The sequence below is a fragment of the Oncorhynchus gorbuscha genome, linkage group LG19 (assembly GCF_021184085.1).
Source record: "Oncorhynchus gorbuscha isolate QuinsamMale2020 ecotype Even-year linkage group LG19, OgorEven_v1.0, whole genome shotgun sequence".
Taxonomy (NCBI): domain Eukaryota; kingdom Metazoa; phylum Chordata; class Actinopteri; order Salmoniformes; family Salmonidae; genus Oncorhynchus; species Oncorhynchus gorbuscha.
This window is the reverse complement of record NC_060191.1, coordinates 15,757,462-15,775,501: the sequence shown is the minus strand read 5'-3', so window position 1 is coordinate 15,775,501 and position 18,040 is coordinate 15,757,462. Positions and strand designations below refer to the sequence as shown.

Sequence of the window (18,040 nt, the reverse complement as noted above, 5' to 3'; positions counted from 1 at the left end):
GTAGATAGAGAGTGAGGTAGATAGAGGGTGAGGTAGATAGAGGGTGAGGTAGATAGGGAGGTAGATAGAGGGTGAGGTAGATAGGGGTTCTAGGAGGAAAGAGGGAATAGAAAGGATAGAGGGTAAGGTAGATAGGGGGTGAGGTAGATAGAGGGTGAGGTAGATAGAGGGTGAGGTAGATAGAGGGTGAGGTAGATAGAGGGTGAGGTAGATAGGGGTCTAGGGGGAAAGAGGGAATAGAAAGGATAGAGGGTAAGGTAGATAGGGGTGGGTGAGGTGAGGTAGATAGGGGGAAAGAGGGAATAGAAAGGATGGAGGGTAAGGTAGATAGAGAGTGAGGTAGATAGAGGGTGAGGTAGATAGAGGGTGAGGTAGATAGAGGGTGAGGTAGATAGAGGGTAAGGTAGATAGGGGGTCTAGGAGGAAAGAGGGAATAGAAAGGATAGAGGGTAAGGTAGATAGAGGGTGAGGTAGATAGGGGTGAGGTAGATAGCGGGTGAGGTAGATAGCGGGTGAGGTAGATAGGGGTGAGGTCGATAGGGGGTCTAGAGGGAAAGAGGGAATAGAAAGGATAGAGGGTAAGGTAGATAGGGGTGAGGTAGATAGGGGGTGAGGTAGATAGCGGGTGAGGTAGATAGCGGGTGAGGTAGATAGGGGGTGAGGTAGATAGGGGGTCTAGGGGGAAAGAGGGAATAGAAAGGATAGAGGGTGAGGTAGATAGGGGTGAGGTAGATAGGGGGTCTAGGGGGAAAGAGGGAATAGAAAGGATAGAGGGTGAGGTAGATAGAGGGTGAGGTAGATAGGGGGTGAGGTAGATAGAGGGTGAGGTAGATAGGGGGTCTAGGGGGAAAGAGGGAATAGAAAGGATAGAGGGTGAGGTAGATAGAGGGTGAGGTAGATAGAGGGTGAGGTAGATAGAGGGTGAGGTAGATAGAGGGTGAGGTAGATAGAGGGTGAGGTAGATAGAGGGTGAGGTAGATAGAGGGTGAGGTAGATAGGGGGTCTAGGAGGAAAGAGGGAATAGAAAGGATAGAGGGTGAGGTAGATAGAGGGTGAGGTAGATAGGGGTGAGGTAGATAGGGGGTGAGGTAGATAGGGGGTCTAGGGGAAAGAGGGAATAGAAAGGATAGAGGGTAAGGTAGATAGAGGGTGAGGTAGATAGGGGGTCTAGGGGGAAAGAGGGAATAGAATAACCAGGAAGAAAGAAAGAGAGAGAGAGGGGGGAATACAGAGAGGTAAAGAAGGGGAAGAGAGAGAGTGATAGGGCATCTGGGGAGAAAGAAAAGGTGAAGGAGATAGAGGAAACATTTCTCCCTCTAGATCCCTAATGGGGAAGGAAGGGCTGGTATAAAAACTCTACTGACAGGTTAGTGAATGAAATCTGTGAGAAGGGGTGAGAATATTGTGGTAACACTGGGGCATACAAAGCTACAATAGTCATTAACCTGATACTTGCTGTAGGGCCAACCTCTAACTAAAACCATATGTGGATCTGTGTAATACAAATACACACACGCCTAAAGCACGCACGCACACACACACACACACACACACACACACATGCCTTCATGCATACTCCTGGAACACTGAGGTTAACATGTTATATTACTATACTGATTGTAATATGGAATGGGCCTAATAAGTCATCAAAGCAAAGCCTGCTGGGTAATCTGTCCTGCACAAGCCTGGCTAGAAAACATACATTATGTTCTTGTTATTTATAGCTTAGTGTGATGGTTTGGGGATGCTTTGCTGCCTCAGGACCTGTACAACTTGCCTTAATAGAAGGAACCATGAATTCTGCTCTGTATCAAATAATTCTAAAGGAGAATGTCAGGCCATCGTCTGTGAGCTGAAACTGAAGTACAGCTGGGTTATGCAGCAGGACAATGATCCAAAACACACAATCAAGTCAACATGGAAATGGGTAAAAAGCAACACATTTGAAGCTCTGGAATGTCCTAGTCAAAGCACAGACCTAACCCTGATTGAGATGTTGTGGCGGGACTCGAAATGAGCAGTTCGTGATTGAAAACCCACAAATGTCACTGAATAAAAGCCGTTCTGCATGGAAGGTGGGACAAAATTGCTCCACAGCGACGTGAGAAACACATCAACAACTACAGGAAGCGTTTGGTTGGAGTCATTGCAGCTAAAGTTGGCACAACCGGTTATTGAGTATAAGGGGGCAATTACTTTTTCACAAGGGCATTGGGTGTTGCATTTGTTTATGAAATAAATTAAATAAGTATGAAATTGTTGTGGGAGGCCCCGGTGAACAACTGAGCAATTTGTTGAGGACAAGTACATTAGAGTATCTAGTTTGAGAAACAGACGCCTCACAAGTCCTCAACTGGCAGCTTCATTAAATAGTACCCACAAAACACCAGTCTCAACGTCAACAGAGAAGAGGCGAGTTCGGGATGCTGGCCTTCTAGGCAGAGTTCCTCTGTCCAGCGTCTGTTCTTTTGCCCATCTTAAACTTTTCTTTTTATTGGCCAGTCTTAGATATGGATTTTTCTTTGCAACTCTTCCCAGAAGGCCAGAATCCCAGAGTTGCCTCTTCACTGTTGACATTAAGACTGGTGTTTTGTGGGTACTATTTAATGAAGCTGCCAGTTGAGGACTTGTGAGGCGTCTGTTTCTCAAACTACAGTCGTGGCGAAAAGTTTTGAGAATGACACAAATATAAATTTTCACAAAGTCTGCTGCCTCAGTTTGCATGATGGCAATTTGCATATACTCCAGAATGTTATGAAGAGTGATCAGATTAATTGCAATTAATTGCAAAGTCCCTCTTTGCCATGCAAATGAACTAAATCCCCAAAAACATTTCCACTGCATTTCAGTCCTGCCACAAAGGACCAGCTGACATTATGTCAGTGATTCTCGCATTAACACAGGTGTGAGTGTTGACGAGGACAAGGTTGGAGATCACTCTGTCATGCTGATTGAGTTTGATTAACAGACTGGAAGCTTCAAAAGGAGGGTGGTGCTTGGAGGCATTGTTCTTCCTCTGTCATCTAAACAAACATGTGCCGTTGTCATTGCTTTGCACAAAAGGGCTTCACAGGCAATGATATTGCTGCCAGTAAGATTGCACCTAAATCAGCCATTTATCAGATCATCAAGAACTTCAAGGAGAGCGGTTCAATTGTTGTGAAGAAGGCTTCAGGGCGCCCTAGAAAGTCCAGCAAGCGCCAGGACCGTCTCCTAAAGTTGATTCAGCTGCAGGATCGGGGCACCACCAGTACAGAGCTTGCTCAGGAATGGCAGCAGGCAGGTGTGAGTGCATCTGCACGCACAGTGAGGCGAAGACTTTTGGAGGATGGCCTGGTGTCAAGAAAAGCAGCAAAGAAGCCACTTCTCTCCAGGAAAAACATCAGGGACAGACTGATATTCTGCAAAAGGTACAGGGATTGGACTGCTGAGGACTGGGGTAAAGTCATTTTCTCTGATGAATCCCTTTTCCGATTGTTTGGGGCATCCAGAAAAAAGCTTGTCTGGAGAAGACAAGGTGAGAGCTACCATTAGTCTTGTGTCATGCCAACAGTAAAGCATCCTGAGACCATTCATGTGTGGGGTTGCCTCTCAGCCAAGGGAGTGGCTGAGAACACAGCCATGAATAAAGAATGGTACCAACACATCCTCCGAGAGTAACTTCTCCCAACCATCCAGGAACAGTTTGGTGATGAACAATGCCTTTTCCAGCATGATGGACACCTTGCCGTAAGGCAAAAGTGATAATTAAGTGGCTCAGGGAACAAAACATTGATATTTTTGGTCCATGGCCAGGAAACTCCCCAGACCTTAATCTCAATGAGAACTTGTGGTCAATCCTCAAGAGGTGGGTGGACAAACAAAACACCACAAATTCTGACAAACTCCAAGCAATGATTATGCAAGAATGGGCTGCCATCAGTCAGGATGTGGCCCTGAAGTTAATTGACAGCATGCCAGGGTGGATTGCAGAGGTCTTGAAAAAGAAGGGTCAACACTGCAAATATTGACTCTATGCATCAACTTCATGTAATTGTCAATAAAAGCCTTTGACACATATGAAATACTTGTAATTATACTTCAGTATTCCATAGTAACATCTGACAAAAATATCTAAAGACACTGAAGCAGCAAACTTTGTGGAAATTAATATTTCTGTCATTCTCAACTTTTGGCCACGACTGTACATAAACAGTGATCATCGATGGATATGGATCACAGCTGAAGGGAGTTTGTGGTTAATTACTACCTCATTATAGTCGCTGACTTGTACATTAACAGTGAGAGTGTAACTACTAAGCCCCCTGTAGCCCTCCCATGAAGCAGCCATACGCTCAGTGGGTTAGAGCTAGACCTATAGCCCTTACCACATGGAACCCTCCCCTCCACCTCCTCACTCACATGTTCTCCTCCAGAGGACAGTACAGTACAAGATAATATAAGATAGTATTATTCATGACCGTAATCTAGCCTGTGCTAAAGCAAGGAAATCATGTTCTAATGCTGATTGGCTTATTTTTAGGCAGTTACGAAACAAGTGTTCTTTTCTTCCCAGGAAGGCCAAGTCTGAATATTTTATGTCTTGTTACCACTGATAACCTGAATGACCCTAGAACGGCTATTAAGTCTATGTCTGGTAACAGTAATGTTAATGAATTACCGTCATGTGTTTTGAAGGACTCTGTTGCTATATATGACAACTGAAATGCTGAATTGTTTCAATGAGCACTTTGTATCACCTGGTAGGCTGTTTGATTCAGTGTCCTCTGTCTCTGTACAACCCTGTGTGGATGAACCAGTGAGAGCTGGTCAAACCTTTAGCTTTTTGCCATTCTCAGTGCAGGTGGTACATAAAGCCCTGAAATCCTTAGATCAGAGAAAGCCTGCAGGTCCTGATCTTTTGGATCCCTGCTTTTTAAATCTGGCAGCTGATTTCATAGCTGAACCACTTACATCTCTGTTCAATCTAACCCTGGAATGGAATGAAATTCCAAAGATCTGGAAATCAGCATTTGTCCTACCACTTTTAAAAGGGGGAGATCAAACTCTTTTTATTTATATATATATTTTTATTTTTTATTTTATTTTAATTATAGGCCAATCTCAAAGCTGTCACTCCTGGTGAAAATAACCTTGTAAGTGAACAGCTAAAATAGTTTTTATTTCCTAATTCTATTTTATCAATGTACCAATCGGGCTTCGGGAAGAAGCATAGCACAATTGCAGCAGCCATGTGAAGGTTTTAAATTATATCACTGAAGCCCTTGACAAAAAACAGCACTGTGTCTCACTTTTTATTGATCTCTCGAAGGCTTTTGATACAGTTGATCATGCTATACTAAGGCAGAGATTGTCGAGTGTAGGTCTTTCGGAGCATGCAGTTGCATGGTTTGCTAACTATCTGTCTGATAGAACCCAGTGCACTCAATTTGATTGGCTTATGTCTGTTAAATTGTCTGTCTTGAATGGTGTGCCCCAAGGCTCTGTACTTGGTCCTCTCTTATTCACTATTTATATAAATGATTTAAAGAAAAATGTCCAAAATGCACAACTTCATTTTTATGCTGATGATACTGTTATTTACTGTTGTGCCTCATCTCTTACAAAAGCTTTCCAGAACATGCAAACTGCTTTTTTTGTTCAATTGAAGCTTATCCTCAATACTGACAAAATATACTAATGGTGTTTTCTAATGCAAGAAATAGACCTCTGAACCTTTCACCTATTACTACCTGTCATGGCAAGGAGATTGAGGTTGTAACCTCATATAAATATCTTGGAATTTTAATCGATGATGGTCTCTTTTAAATTGCATATTCAACAACTGAATTGAAGCTGAAATTGGGATTTTATTTTAGGAATAAGGCCTGTTTTTCGTTTGAAGCCAGAAGGAGGCTAGTATCAGCTAAATGTATGCCTTTACTAGACTATGGGGATATTTTATATATGAATGCTTCCGCTCAGTGTTTGAGATCAATTGACACTCTTTACCATGGCACTTTGAGATTTATTTTAAACTGCAAAACCCTTACGCACCACTGCACTTTGTATACCAGGGTTGGCTGGCCTTCTCTAGTCACTCGTAGGCTCAGTCACTGGTATACTTTTATTTACAAAGCCATTTTGCGTTTACTACCTTTTTATTTGGGCATTTTTATTGTTCAGAAATGTGATGGGTACTCTCTTCGTTCACTGGACGTTATCCTGCTAACTGTTCCAAATGTCCCAACTGAATTTGGTAAAAGGGCTTTTATGTACTCTGAGCCATCGTCTTGGAACTCCTTACAAAATACTTTTATAACTGGAAGAACTTGTCCCGATTGGTGTTTTTAAAATCACTGATGAAGGATTTTGAGGCTGATTCCCTGACCTGTCAATTTTTTAATTTGCTGTTTTATACTCTTGTGAATTCAATGGTTTTTACTAGATTACTTGTAGTTTTTCATGTTGTCTGTCTGTCATTTTTTTGTAATGACTTGGTGCTGCCTATCTTGGCCAGGGCGCTCTTGAAAAAGAGATTTCAATGAGCCCTTCCTGGTCAAATAAAGGTTAAATAAATAAAATACAGTACAGTACAGTACAGTACTAGATAACACGGTACAGTACTAGATAATACAGTACAGTGCTAGATAATACAGTACAGTACTAGATAACAGTACAGTACTAGATAATACGGTACAGTGCTAGATAACAGTACAGTACTAGATAATACGGTACAGTACTAGATAATACAGTACAGTACAGTACTAGATAATACAGTACAGTGCTAGATAATACAGTACAGTGCTAGATAATACAGTACAGTACTATATAATACGGTACAGTACTATATAACACAGTACAGTACTAGATAACACAGTACAGTACTAGATAACACAGTACAGTACTAGATAACACAGTACAGTACTAGATAACACAGTACTGTACTAGATAATACGGTACAGTCCTATATAATACGGTACTATATAATACAGTACAGTACAGTACTAGATAATACAGTACAGTACTAGATAATACAGTACAGTACTAGATAAAACGGTACAGTACTATACAGTACAGTACTAGATAACAGCACAGTACTAGATAACAGCACAGTACTAGATAATACAGTACAGTACAGTACAGTACTAGATAATACAGTACAGTACTATATAATACAGTACAGTACTAGATAATGTGGTACAGTACCATATATTACAGTACAGTACTAGATAATACAGTACAGTACAGTACAGTACAAGATAATACAGTACAGTACAGTACTAGATAATACTCAACTACTCTCAACTATTCTAAAGAGGGCCAGTTTTATTGCTTCTTTAACCACCCATCCCGGATCCGGGATAATTGTCATCAGCAACGCTGAATAGCATAGCGCCACAGTCAAATAATATTACTAGAAAATATTCATGAAATCACAAGTGCAATATTGCAAAACACAGCTTAGTCTTTTGTTAATCCACCCGTCGTCTCAGATTTTGAAATTATGCTTTACAGTGAAAGCAATACAAGCGTTTGTGTAAGTTTATCGATCGTTCGACAAAACAATAAGTACACTTAGCATCAGGTAACTTGGTCACGAAAATCAGAAAAGCAATCAAATTAATCGTTTAACTTTGATGATCTTCGGATGTTTTCACTCACGAGACTCCCAGTTAGACAACAAATGTTCCTTTTGTTCCATTAAGATATTTTTTATAACCAAATACCTCCGTTAGTTTGGTGCGTTATGCCCAGGAATCCGCTGGAAAAAGCGGTCACGACAACACAGACAAAAATTCCAAATTATGTCCATAATTTCCACAGAAACATATCAAACGTTTTTTTATAATCAATCCTCAGGGTGTTTTTCAAATATCTATTCGATAATATATCAACCGGGACAGTCGGCTTTTCACTAGGACCGGGAGTAACAATGGCCGCCTTTCTCTTTTGCACACAACTCACTCTGAGAGCCCCCCACCTATCCACTTACGCAATGTGGTCGTTCATGCTCATTCTTCAAAATAAAAGCCTGCAACTATGTCTAAAGGCTGTTGACACCGTAGGGAAGCCATAGAAAAAGGAATCTGGTTGATATCCCTTTAAATGGGCAATAGGGATGCATAAGAAACAGAGTTGTTTCAAAAACAGGGGCACTTCCTGATTGGATTTTCCTCAGGTTTTAGCCTGCAATATCAGTTATGTTTAACTCACAGACACAATTTTAACAGTTTTGGAAACTATAGAGTGTTTTCTATCCTAATATGTCAATTATATGCATATTCTAGCATCTGGTCCTGAGAAATAGGCCATTTACTTTGGGAACGTTATTTTTCCAAACATAAAAATAGTGCCCCCTAGCTTCAAGAGGTTTTAATCAGCACTACAGTTTTCAGCTGTGCCAACATCATTTCAAAAGGGTTTTCTCATGATCAATTAGCCTTTTAAAATGATAAACTTGGATTAGCTAACACAACATGCCATTGGAACACAGGAATGATGGTTGCTGATAATGGGTCTCTGTAAGCCTATGTAGATACTCCATTAAAAATCTGCCGTTTCCAGCTACAATAGTTGTTTACAACATTAACAATCTCTACACTGTATTTCTGATCAATTTGATGTTATTTAATAGACAAAAATCATCTTTTCTTTAAAAAACAAGGACATTTCTAAGTGACCCCAAACTTTTGAACGGTAGTGTATATATAGAGATAGATAGAGAGGCAGAGATCTAGGTAATGGAACACATTCCTCTCCTGCGAGAGCGTCCTAGAACCAGGTTAGAGAACATATCTCCCTTTAGGGAACACAGACATGTCAGGTTCAGGTTCCTGCAGTTATTTATGTGAACTGTGTGCTATTCTCTTCAGGTGTATGTTTTCTGAGATAACACATTGGAAAAAAGCAGGAAAAACAGCGATCGCGATAGAAAGCTTTAGATAGCTTAGGTGCAGCATTCCGAGAGGACTGGGAAAACACTGGGATAGTTCAATAATTCCCATTGTTAACGGCAGAGCATGGGGAAACTAATGAGTAACCCTGAAAAGTTCAAAACAGATCACTCATCGTTTGTATCTAGACTGGAAAGTCAAACTGGTCAATACTGTTTCTTTACTCATTTCTTTCATTCTTCCTGCTTGTTTTCTTTTATCTCATTCATTTTATTGTTTTAAGGTGTGGTGTGGTTTTAAATACAATTTCATTAAACTTTTATTGTATTTAATAATATGTGTTTTTATTGTGGGCAAATCTCTAATCCCAGGCCTAATCAACATTCTAGACTGACTCCATTCCCGAAGAGAAAACAGGACATTAAATTGGGTTCACATATTAAACTGGGTTGCTTCACATCTAAAATCTTCCAACATAACAACACAACATTTCACCATAAAGAAACCATCAAACCACACATTCAGCCAGGGATACAACCTAATGGCCCCCAGACACCAGACAACAGACAAACAATGTTAAACAACAGGAAAACAAAAAGCTAATATGATGGTGGGACTGAGAGGGTAATTAAAGACAATGTGCTACTGGCTAGTCACAAGATGATAAAGAGAGATAATGTGATGTGACAACAGTTATTATGTGTTGTGCAATGTTGTGCAACATTATTGTATAATGGATCACTTGAAGGTTTAATAGAGATGTATTGGACTGTGTGAGCCAAGGATTTTAGGAGGGATTTTTGGATTTAAAGACAGAAACACACATAGGCATAAGGGACACACACACACACCCTCCCTCCCTCCCCTCACACACACATCCTCCCTCCCCTCACACACACATCCTCCCTCCCTCCCCTCACACACACATCCTCCCTCCCTCCCCTCACACACACATCCTCCCTCCCTCCCCTCACACACACACCCTCCCTCCCTCCCCTCACACACACCCTCCTCCCTCCCCTCACACACACATCTTCCCTCCCTCCCCTCACACACACATCTTCCCTCCCTCCCCTCACACACACAGCCTCCCTCCCTCCCCTCACACACACAGCCTCCCTCCCTCCGCTCACACACACAGCCTCCCTCCCTCCGCTCACACACACAGCCTCCCTCCCTCCGCTCACACACACATCCTCCCTCCCTCTGCTCACACACACACCCTCCCTCCCTCTGCTCACACACACCCTCCCTCCCTCCGCTCACACACACACCCTCCCTCCCTCCCCTCACACACACACCCTCCCTCCCTCCCCTCACACACACACCCTCCCTCCCTCCCCTCACACACACAGCCTCCCTCCCTCCCCTCACACACACAGCCTCCCTCCCTCCCCTCACACACACAGCCTCCCTCCCTCCCCTCACACACACAGCCTCCCTCCCTCCCCTCACACACACAGCCTCCCTCCCTCCCCTCACACACACAGCCTCCCTCCCTCCCCTCACACACACAGCCTCCCTCCCTCTGCTCACAAACCCTCCCTCCCCTCACACACACATCCTCCCTCCCCTCTCACACAACACCCTCCCTCCCTCCCCACACACAGCCTCCCTCCCCCCCTGGTACACACAGCCTCCCTCCCTCCCCTGGTACACACAGCCTCCCTCCCTCCCCTGGTACACACAGCCTCCCTCCCTCCCCTGGTACACACAGCCTCCCTCCCTCTGCTCACACACACACATCCTCTTACCTGCATGGTGTGAAAGCTGCGTGTCTTTTCGAAGTGGAACTCGATGTCGACGCTGCCCTGCCCGAGAGCCTCTCTGCTCCAGCCCAGGTAGTCATACCCCGGCCACACCCTCAGCTCCTTGGTCTCTGTGAAGTCATTCCCTCCTAACACACCATCAAACAGCTGGCCCAGGCCTCCGAACTGAACCCTAAACACATACATACAGTACACACACATTATTACACAGTTATACATATACTGTACACATGCCAAGGCATACACAGTCATACATTGTACATGTGACACACAGAGCCATTCACACACACACACACACACACACACACACACACACACACACACACACACACACACACTGTATATAGGTCTGGGTTGCATCAAAACTGTTAGCTCATCCGCTATGAAAACAGTTGTGCCCCATTAAAAAGGCATATGTGAATATAACCTCCCTACTTTCCCCCCATCCCTGGACAATACAGTCTGGAAACAGAGTACAACACCCTCAGCAAATAAAGATCCTTACTCCAGATCATTTCATTCTTATTCGATTAAGTGGACAGAGAAAATAAACATTGGGTAGAGGAGTCGTTTCGTGTGTGTGTGTGTATGACAGACTGAAGCCTTTTGGCTCACTAAGGCCCTGTTAACTACTAACAGATGGGATGAGTCCAGGAGTCCTTAATATATTCATCATATTTTACCAGGTAGGTTGGCTGAGAAACACATTCTCTTTTACAGTGACAACCTGGGAAAAGTTGCATTTGTGTGGGACCCTACTAAAGCCAATACCCACAGAGCTGAGAGAGGAGGATGATGTTTACCCTGACTCTACGCTGCCATCGTAGGTGGAATCGTTGAGGTACACAGGTGAGCCGGACAGGTGCATCACATGACCCACTGGAGCTGTGTACATCAACAGGCCATCTGAGAGAGAGACAGATAGAGGGAGAGGGACAAAGAAAGATAGAGAGAAAGAAAGAGAGAGAGAGAAAAAGAAAGAGAGAGAGAAAGAAAAATAGAGAGAGGGGGAGAGAGGGGAGGGGGAGAGGGAGAGAGAGTGAGAAACAAAGAGAAACAAAGAGGGGGAGAGAGAGATTGAGGGGGAGGTATATAGAGAGAGACTACATTAATAATATACACTTTAATAAGATACAACATACATCATCTTTACCATCGCCTGGTCAGCTACACATGAACTACATACGTTGGTTAAGCCTGTGTTCAGGAGATGAGAAACACACAGGCAGAGCAGACATCTCTCCAGTGAAACATTAGACCCTGTCTCCTCCCAGTCAGCCTGTATGGCTAATCAGCATGTTCTCCTAACACTGGTCTGAAGTCACTCACTGTAACTACCTTCACCTTCAGCGCTCACATCCATAATAAACACAGCTTTTACAGAGGCGCAGAGTGTGTGTGTTTGTGTGTGCGTACGTGTGTGCGTGTCTGTGCATGTGTGTCAGTGTGTGTGGGGGACATGGGCTCAGTCCCATTGGGGTCTTGCACAATAAACAAACCACATAGCATACCCGTTCCCCGCCACAATGTAAAACGTGATGATGGAACAGGAATGTGTGCCGGGAAATGTGTCTTCCATTTCTGTGAATCTGCATGTTATAGTGTTAGTGGTTCCAGAGACAGAAACCTCTCTAACAGACAATAATTCCAGGAAGATAGTCAGTCTATCCCCAGAGAGACACACAGAGGTTGAGTCTTAAATTACATTTACATTTAAGTCATTTAGCAGACGCTCTTATCCAGAGCGACTTACAAATTGGTGCATTCACCTTATGACATCCAAATGACACCCTATTCCCTAAACAGTGCACTACCTTTGACCAGAGCCCTGTTCAGGGAATAGCTAGTGCCATTTGGGATGCATCCAGATGCAGTGGCCCCAGGCATTAAGGCTCAGCACTAGGCTTGATTTACAGCCAGTCAGCCAGCCATTGTGTGAAGGGAGGAGGACAGAGAGGAGACGTGACCCACCCATAAACACAGTGTAATTCACTGTGCTGTAGTGTCACTTATCTGTTGGTACAACTGGATGGTTTCATCTCAGGCCAAACCAGACAGTAAATTAAACGTCATGGTGAGTGAACTCCATCCCTGCAGAAATACGTGCTTGAAGACACATAATCAGCCTTATTACACACATTTACCAAATATAGCAAACAGACTGTAAATTCAAGTCGACACACACAAAAGCATGCACACACTCACACACACGCACACGCATGCACACACACACAGCAAATAAATCTAGGGATGGTGAAGTCGTTGGCCATCCCCCTAAGTGTCTGTAGTGCAGACAGCAGAGATATGAGTAGACACAGAGTGATGTCCTCTTTGCTGTGATCTTCCAAAGGCCTTCTTTTCTGTCTGTCTGTATCCACTTTACACTCTTAGAAAAAATGGTTCTGGATAGATCCAAAAAGGGTTCTATGCTTGCTTCATATATGGCCTCCCTAAAGGTTCTATATATAACCCTATATGGAATTCAAGGCTTCTATGTGGAACCAATTTTGGTTCAGTGAAGAAGAACCCCTGGGGTTCTGATCAAAGAACCCTACAAAAGGGTTCTACAGTATATAGTGCCGTATATGAAGCAAGCAATATAACCCTTTTTGGTTCTATCCAGATCCTTTTTTTCTAAGAGTGTATTAATTCATCTGCTCTAGACCCACACACATGCAGAACCCATCCACACACGTTTCCCAACTATCAAACAGACAGACAGACAGACCTACACACACACACACACACATATGCACACACGCGCGCGCGCACACAGACTGTGACTCACCGTTCCACAGACAGCCATAGAGCTCAACTCGTAGACAGACGCTCATGACCCGGTCTGCCAGGGGGTAGAAGCGGACATGGCGGGCAACAATGGGTGGACCCAGGTCCTTCAGAACCACATCATAGGTGTTCTCATTCCCAGACACCACCTGGTGGATGAGAGGGGGGGGGGGAGAACGACAGTCAAGAGTAGCATGGAGACCCATTGAATAACCATGAATAGCATAATTAAGCAATTAGATGTGAAAACTAAAACTAGTGAGATTCAAGTATGTCGTGAGTGGGTGGCTGAATAAAAGTTTAGCATAAGACAGAAATTATGTCAGAGAAGTAGAGCCAAGGGGAGAGAGATACATTAGATAGATAAAACACACACACACACACACTTGTCTTTACCTCCTGCCCCCAGCGGTCCTTCCAGGTGATCCAGGTGCGTCCGTCTCGGGAGTAACGGAGCCGGTAGCTGCGGGCAAACTCCCGGCCGTGCCCGTCGGCATGGCGACCCTGGGTACCCACCAGAGCCAGGAAGTGCAGCGATCGCAGGTCCACCTGGAAGACAGAGAACAAGACGTCTCTAGTCACTGATCCAAGGTCAGTTGTAATGTAGTGCTCTGACCCTCAAGACCATCCTAACCCTCTACCTCCAACACAGGGAAACTTGGGAAGCTAGGAAACTTCTACCTTGATGAAATAAAACACAAACTCTAACCCAATGAAATGTGAGTATTGGTAGGATGATTGCACCTCTAGCCAATGGAAACAGAGAATCCTACACATACAGTGTGTGGTTGTAGCCCATGGAGTAGGCCTGTGTACTCTGTCTGACCTGGAGGTACTCTGAAGCACTGGGGAACACTGCTCCTGCAGGACACCACGCACCATCCCCCTCTCCTTTACTCAACCTGGGAGACAGAGAGACAGAGACAGACACAGAGAGACAGAGACAGAGAGACAGAGACAGAGAGACAGAGACAGAGAGACAGAAGGGGGAGAGAGAGAGAGAGAGAGAGAGAGAGAGAGAGAGAGAGAGAGAGAGAGAGAGAGAGAGAGGAGAGAGGAGAGAGAGAGAGAAGGGGAGAGCAAGAGAGAGAGACAGAAGGGGAGAGCGAGAGAGAAAGAGAGAGAGAGACATAAACAGAGACAGAGACAGAGAGGGGGGGGGGTTGTTGAATTATGAATTTATGGATTCCATAATGAGATCATTCTGGATAGAATATAACTTTATCATTCAAACTATCCCAACCACAAATACTTCTTACAGAGACCACAATATCCATCACCATAAACAGACCACAGTACAACCACTTAGTCGCTGGCATTAGGATCAATTCACACTGAGAACTAGACCACATGAAGCAAACCAAACTTGGACCATATAAAGACCAGCCCTAACACCAAGACACATGTCTTCCTGTCAACATTGTTGAATCGAATGCTAATAAAGTTTTACTACATTTGATGGTGATCCCACTGAGGTCAACCGAGACCACGCACACCACAATCTACCATTCAGAACACTAGATCATTGACACTGATGGAGGGAGGGAAGGGGGAGATAGAGGGAGGGATGAATGGATGAAGGGAGAGAGAGAGAGAAACCAGGCCTCTGCATCAGACAAAATTATTAATATGACAGATCACTGCCGTGCAAAACGAGAAAAACTGTCCAAGTCCTCTATTCCCCCCGTCTTTCTATCCCATTCCCTTCTTCCCCTTCTCTTCCCTTCATCACTCTCTATTCCCTCTCTCTCTTTCTCTCTCACTCTGAGACCAGCCAAGTACTATATCCCTTCCTCCTTCTCTCTCTAAATTCCCTTCCTCCCTCTCTCCATCTAACATGCTGTCATCTAGCTGCTTTGGGACAATATCAATGAGCACCTCCCTAAGATCACACACCAGGCTTCCTCCTTCCCTCGTTCCATCCCTCTTTCTATCTCCCCTCCTCCCTCCATCACAGTGGCACGCCCATTTTCCCTACTTCTCTCTCCTCTCTCTCCTCAATCGCCCCCCCCTCTCTCTATTCCCCTCTCTATCTTCCCCTTTCCCTCCATTCTCGCTCTCTTCTCTCTCTCCTCCCATCCTTCATACTATCTATCTATCTCTCCACTCCCTCTCGCTCCTCCCATCCTTCATACTATATATCTCTCCCCTCCCTCTCGCTCTCCTCCCATCCTTCATACTATCCATCTCTCCCCTCCACCTCTCTCTCTCCTCCCATCCTTCATACTATCCATCTCTCCCCTCCACCTCTCTCTCTCCTCCCATCCTTCATATTATCCATCTCTCCCCTCCACCTCTCTCTCTCCTCCCATCCTTCATACTATCCATCTCTCCCCTCCACCTCTCTCTCTCCTCCCATTCTTCATACTATCCATCTCTCCCCTCCACGTCTGTCTGTCTGTCTGTCTGTCTGTCTGTCTGTCTGTCTGTCTGTCTGTCTGTGTCTGTCTGTCTGACTGACTGTCTGACTGTCTCTGGTGTCTCTTTAAGGGATTGGGACTGATCACCTCCACATGGACTGACAATCAGCCAGCAAACGCAGCCCAGACATGGCAGGCTAAGAGAGACATGGAAACACACAAGACGCGCACACACACACCCACACAGTGGATATCGAGTCATTGGCCACGTGAATCTGCCGTGTCTAACAGGCTGGTCATGTAATGTCATGACCTAATGTGCTATACAGAGACACGCTGGCCACAGTCTTGTGTTGTAATCTAATAGTCTTCTCCTGTGTGATTTAAACATGGTGACAACAGATGGCAGACATAGTCAACGGTAGAGAGATACAGACCCAGAACCAGACATGAATAGAGATAATGTAATTACACACACACACACACACACACACACACACACACACACACACACACACACACACACACACACACACACACACACACACACACACACACACACACACACACACACACACACACACACACACACACACACACACACACACACTTTGAATACTCTATCTGCACTCTTCACAGTCAAGCATTGAGGTACAAAGGACCCAAATATGTCAAAGATCACAGAGTCTTAGAATCATGGAAACCAGAAACAGAGATAAGCTACAATAACAGCTGGCACAGAGCTATACAGGCCAGCTGCTGGGCTTCTTCCCTTTGGAAGGTATGCAATAATACACACAGCACATGCAGTGCAGGCAGGCAGGCACACACACCGACATACGTACCTGCCGTGTTTGGCCTCAGTAGAGTCTGACCAGGCGCTTGAAGCCGTGATGTCAGAGTCAGGGATGGTGCCATCCTCCATCCCCAGGGCATAACGACACTGAGCTGCATGGATGTGTGTGTGTGTGTGTGTGTGTACATGGGACCGTGTGTGTGTGTTAGTGTTTGTGTGTGTGTGTGAGAGAAAGGGAGACACAGACAGAGAGAGGGGGGGACAAGAATGAGAAAGAGACTACGTAACATAATTCATCATGCCTGTCAAACAGAGAGTAGAGGATAGAATAGAACATTATACTATCATACACATTATACTATCATACACATTCTACTGTCATACACATTGAACTATCATACACATTCTACTATCATACACATTGAACTATCATACACATTGAACTATCATACACATTCTACTATCATACACATTGAACTATCATACAATGTACTATCATACACATTCTACTATCATACATTCTACTATCATACACATTGACTTTCATACATATTCTACTATCATACACATTCTACCACCATACAATGTACTATCATACACATTCTACTATCATACACATTCTACGATCATACATTCTACTATCATACACATTGACTATCATACATATTCTACTATCATACACATTCTACCACCATACAATGTACTATCATACACATTCTACTATCATACACATTCTACTATCATACACATTCTACAATCATACACATTCTACTATCATACACATTCTACTATCATACACTCTACTATCATACACATTGACTATCATACATATTCTACTATCATACACATTCTACCATCATACAATGTACTATCATACACATTCTACTATCATACACATTCTACGATCATACATTCTACTATCATACACATTGACTATCATACATATTCTACTATCATACACATTCTACCACCATACAATGTACTATCATACACATTCTACAATCATACACATTCTACAATCATACACATTCTACAATCATACACATTTTACTATCATACACATTCTATTATCATACACATGTTACTATCATACACATTCTACACTCATACACATTCTACACTCATACACATTCTACACTCATACACATTCTACACTCATACACATTCTACACTCATACACATTCTACACTCATACACATTCTACACTCATACACATTGAACTATCATACACATTGAACTATCATACATATTGTACTATCATACACATTGACTATCATACACATTCTACCACCATACAATGTACTATCATACACATTCTACGATCATACACATTCTACTATCATACACATTCTACTGTCATACACATTGTACTATCATACACATTCTACACTCATACACATTCTACACTCATACACATTCTACACTCATACACATTCTACTATCATACATATT

General features: G+C 43.6%; 1 protein-coding gene across 6 annotated transcripts in view; it reads right to left on the bottom strand.

The window, feature by feature from the left end:
* LOC124006089 (epithelial discoidin domain-containing receptor 1-like) overlaps window positions 1-18,040 on the bottom strand; it is an 87,003-nt gene that overhangs the window by 27,384 nt on the left and 41,579 nt on the right. For all 6 annotated transcript variants that reach the window (XM_046315855.1, XM_046315853.1, XM_046315852.1 and 3 more), the window contains 6 exons: window positions 16,638-16,740; window positions 14,259-14,334; window positions 13,829-13,981; window positions 13,434-13,581; window positions 11,449-11,551; window positions 10,631-10,817 (listed from right to left, as the gene is read on the bottom strand). In XM_046315855.1, the coding sequence (XP_046171811.1) occupies window positions 10,631-10,817; window positions 11,449-11,551; window positions 13,434-13,581; window positions 13,829-13,981; window positions 14,259-14,334; window positions 16,638-16,740 (770 nt within the window). The remainder of the gene's footprint in view (window positions 1-10,630; window positions 10,818-11,448; window positions 11,552-13,433; window positions 13,582-13,828; window positions 13,982-14,258; window positions 14,335-16,637; window positions 16,741-18,040) is intronic.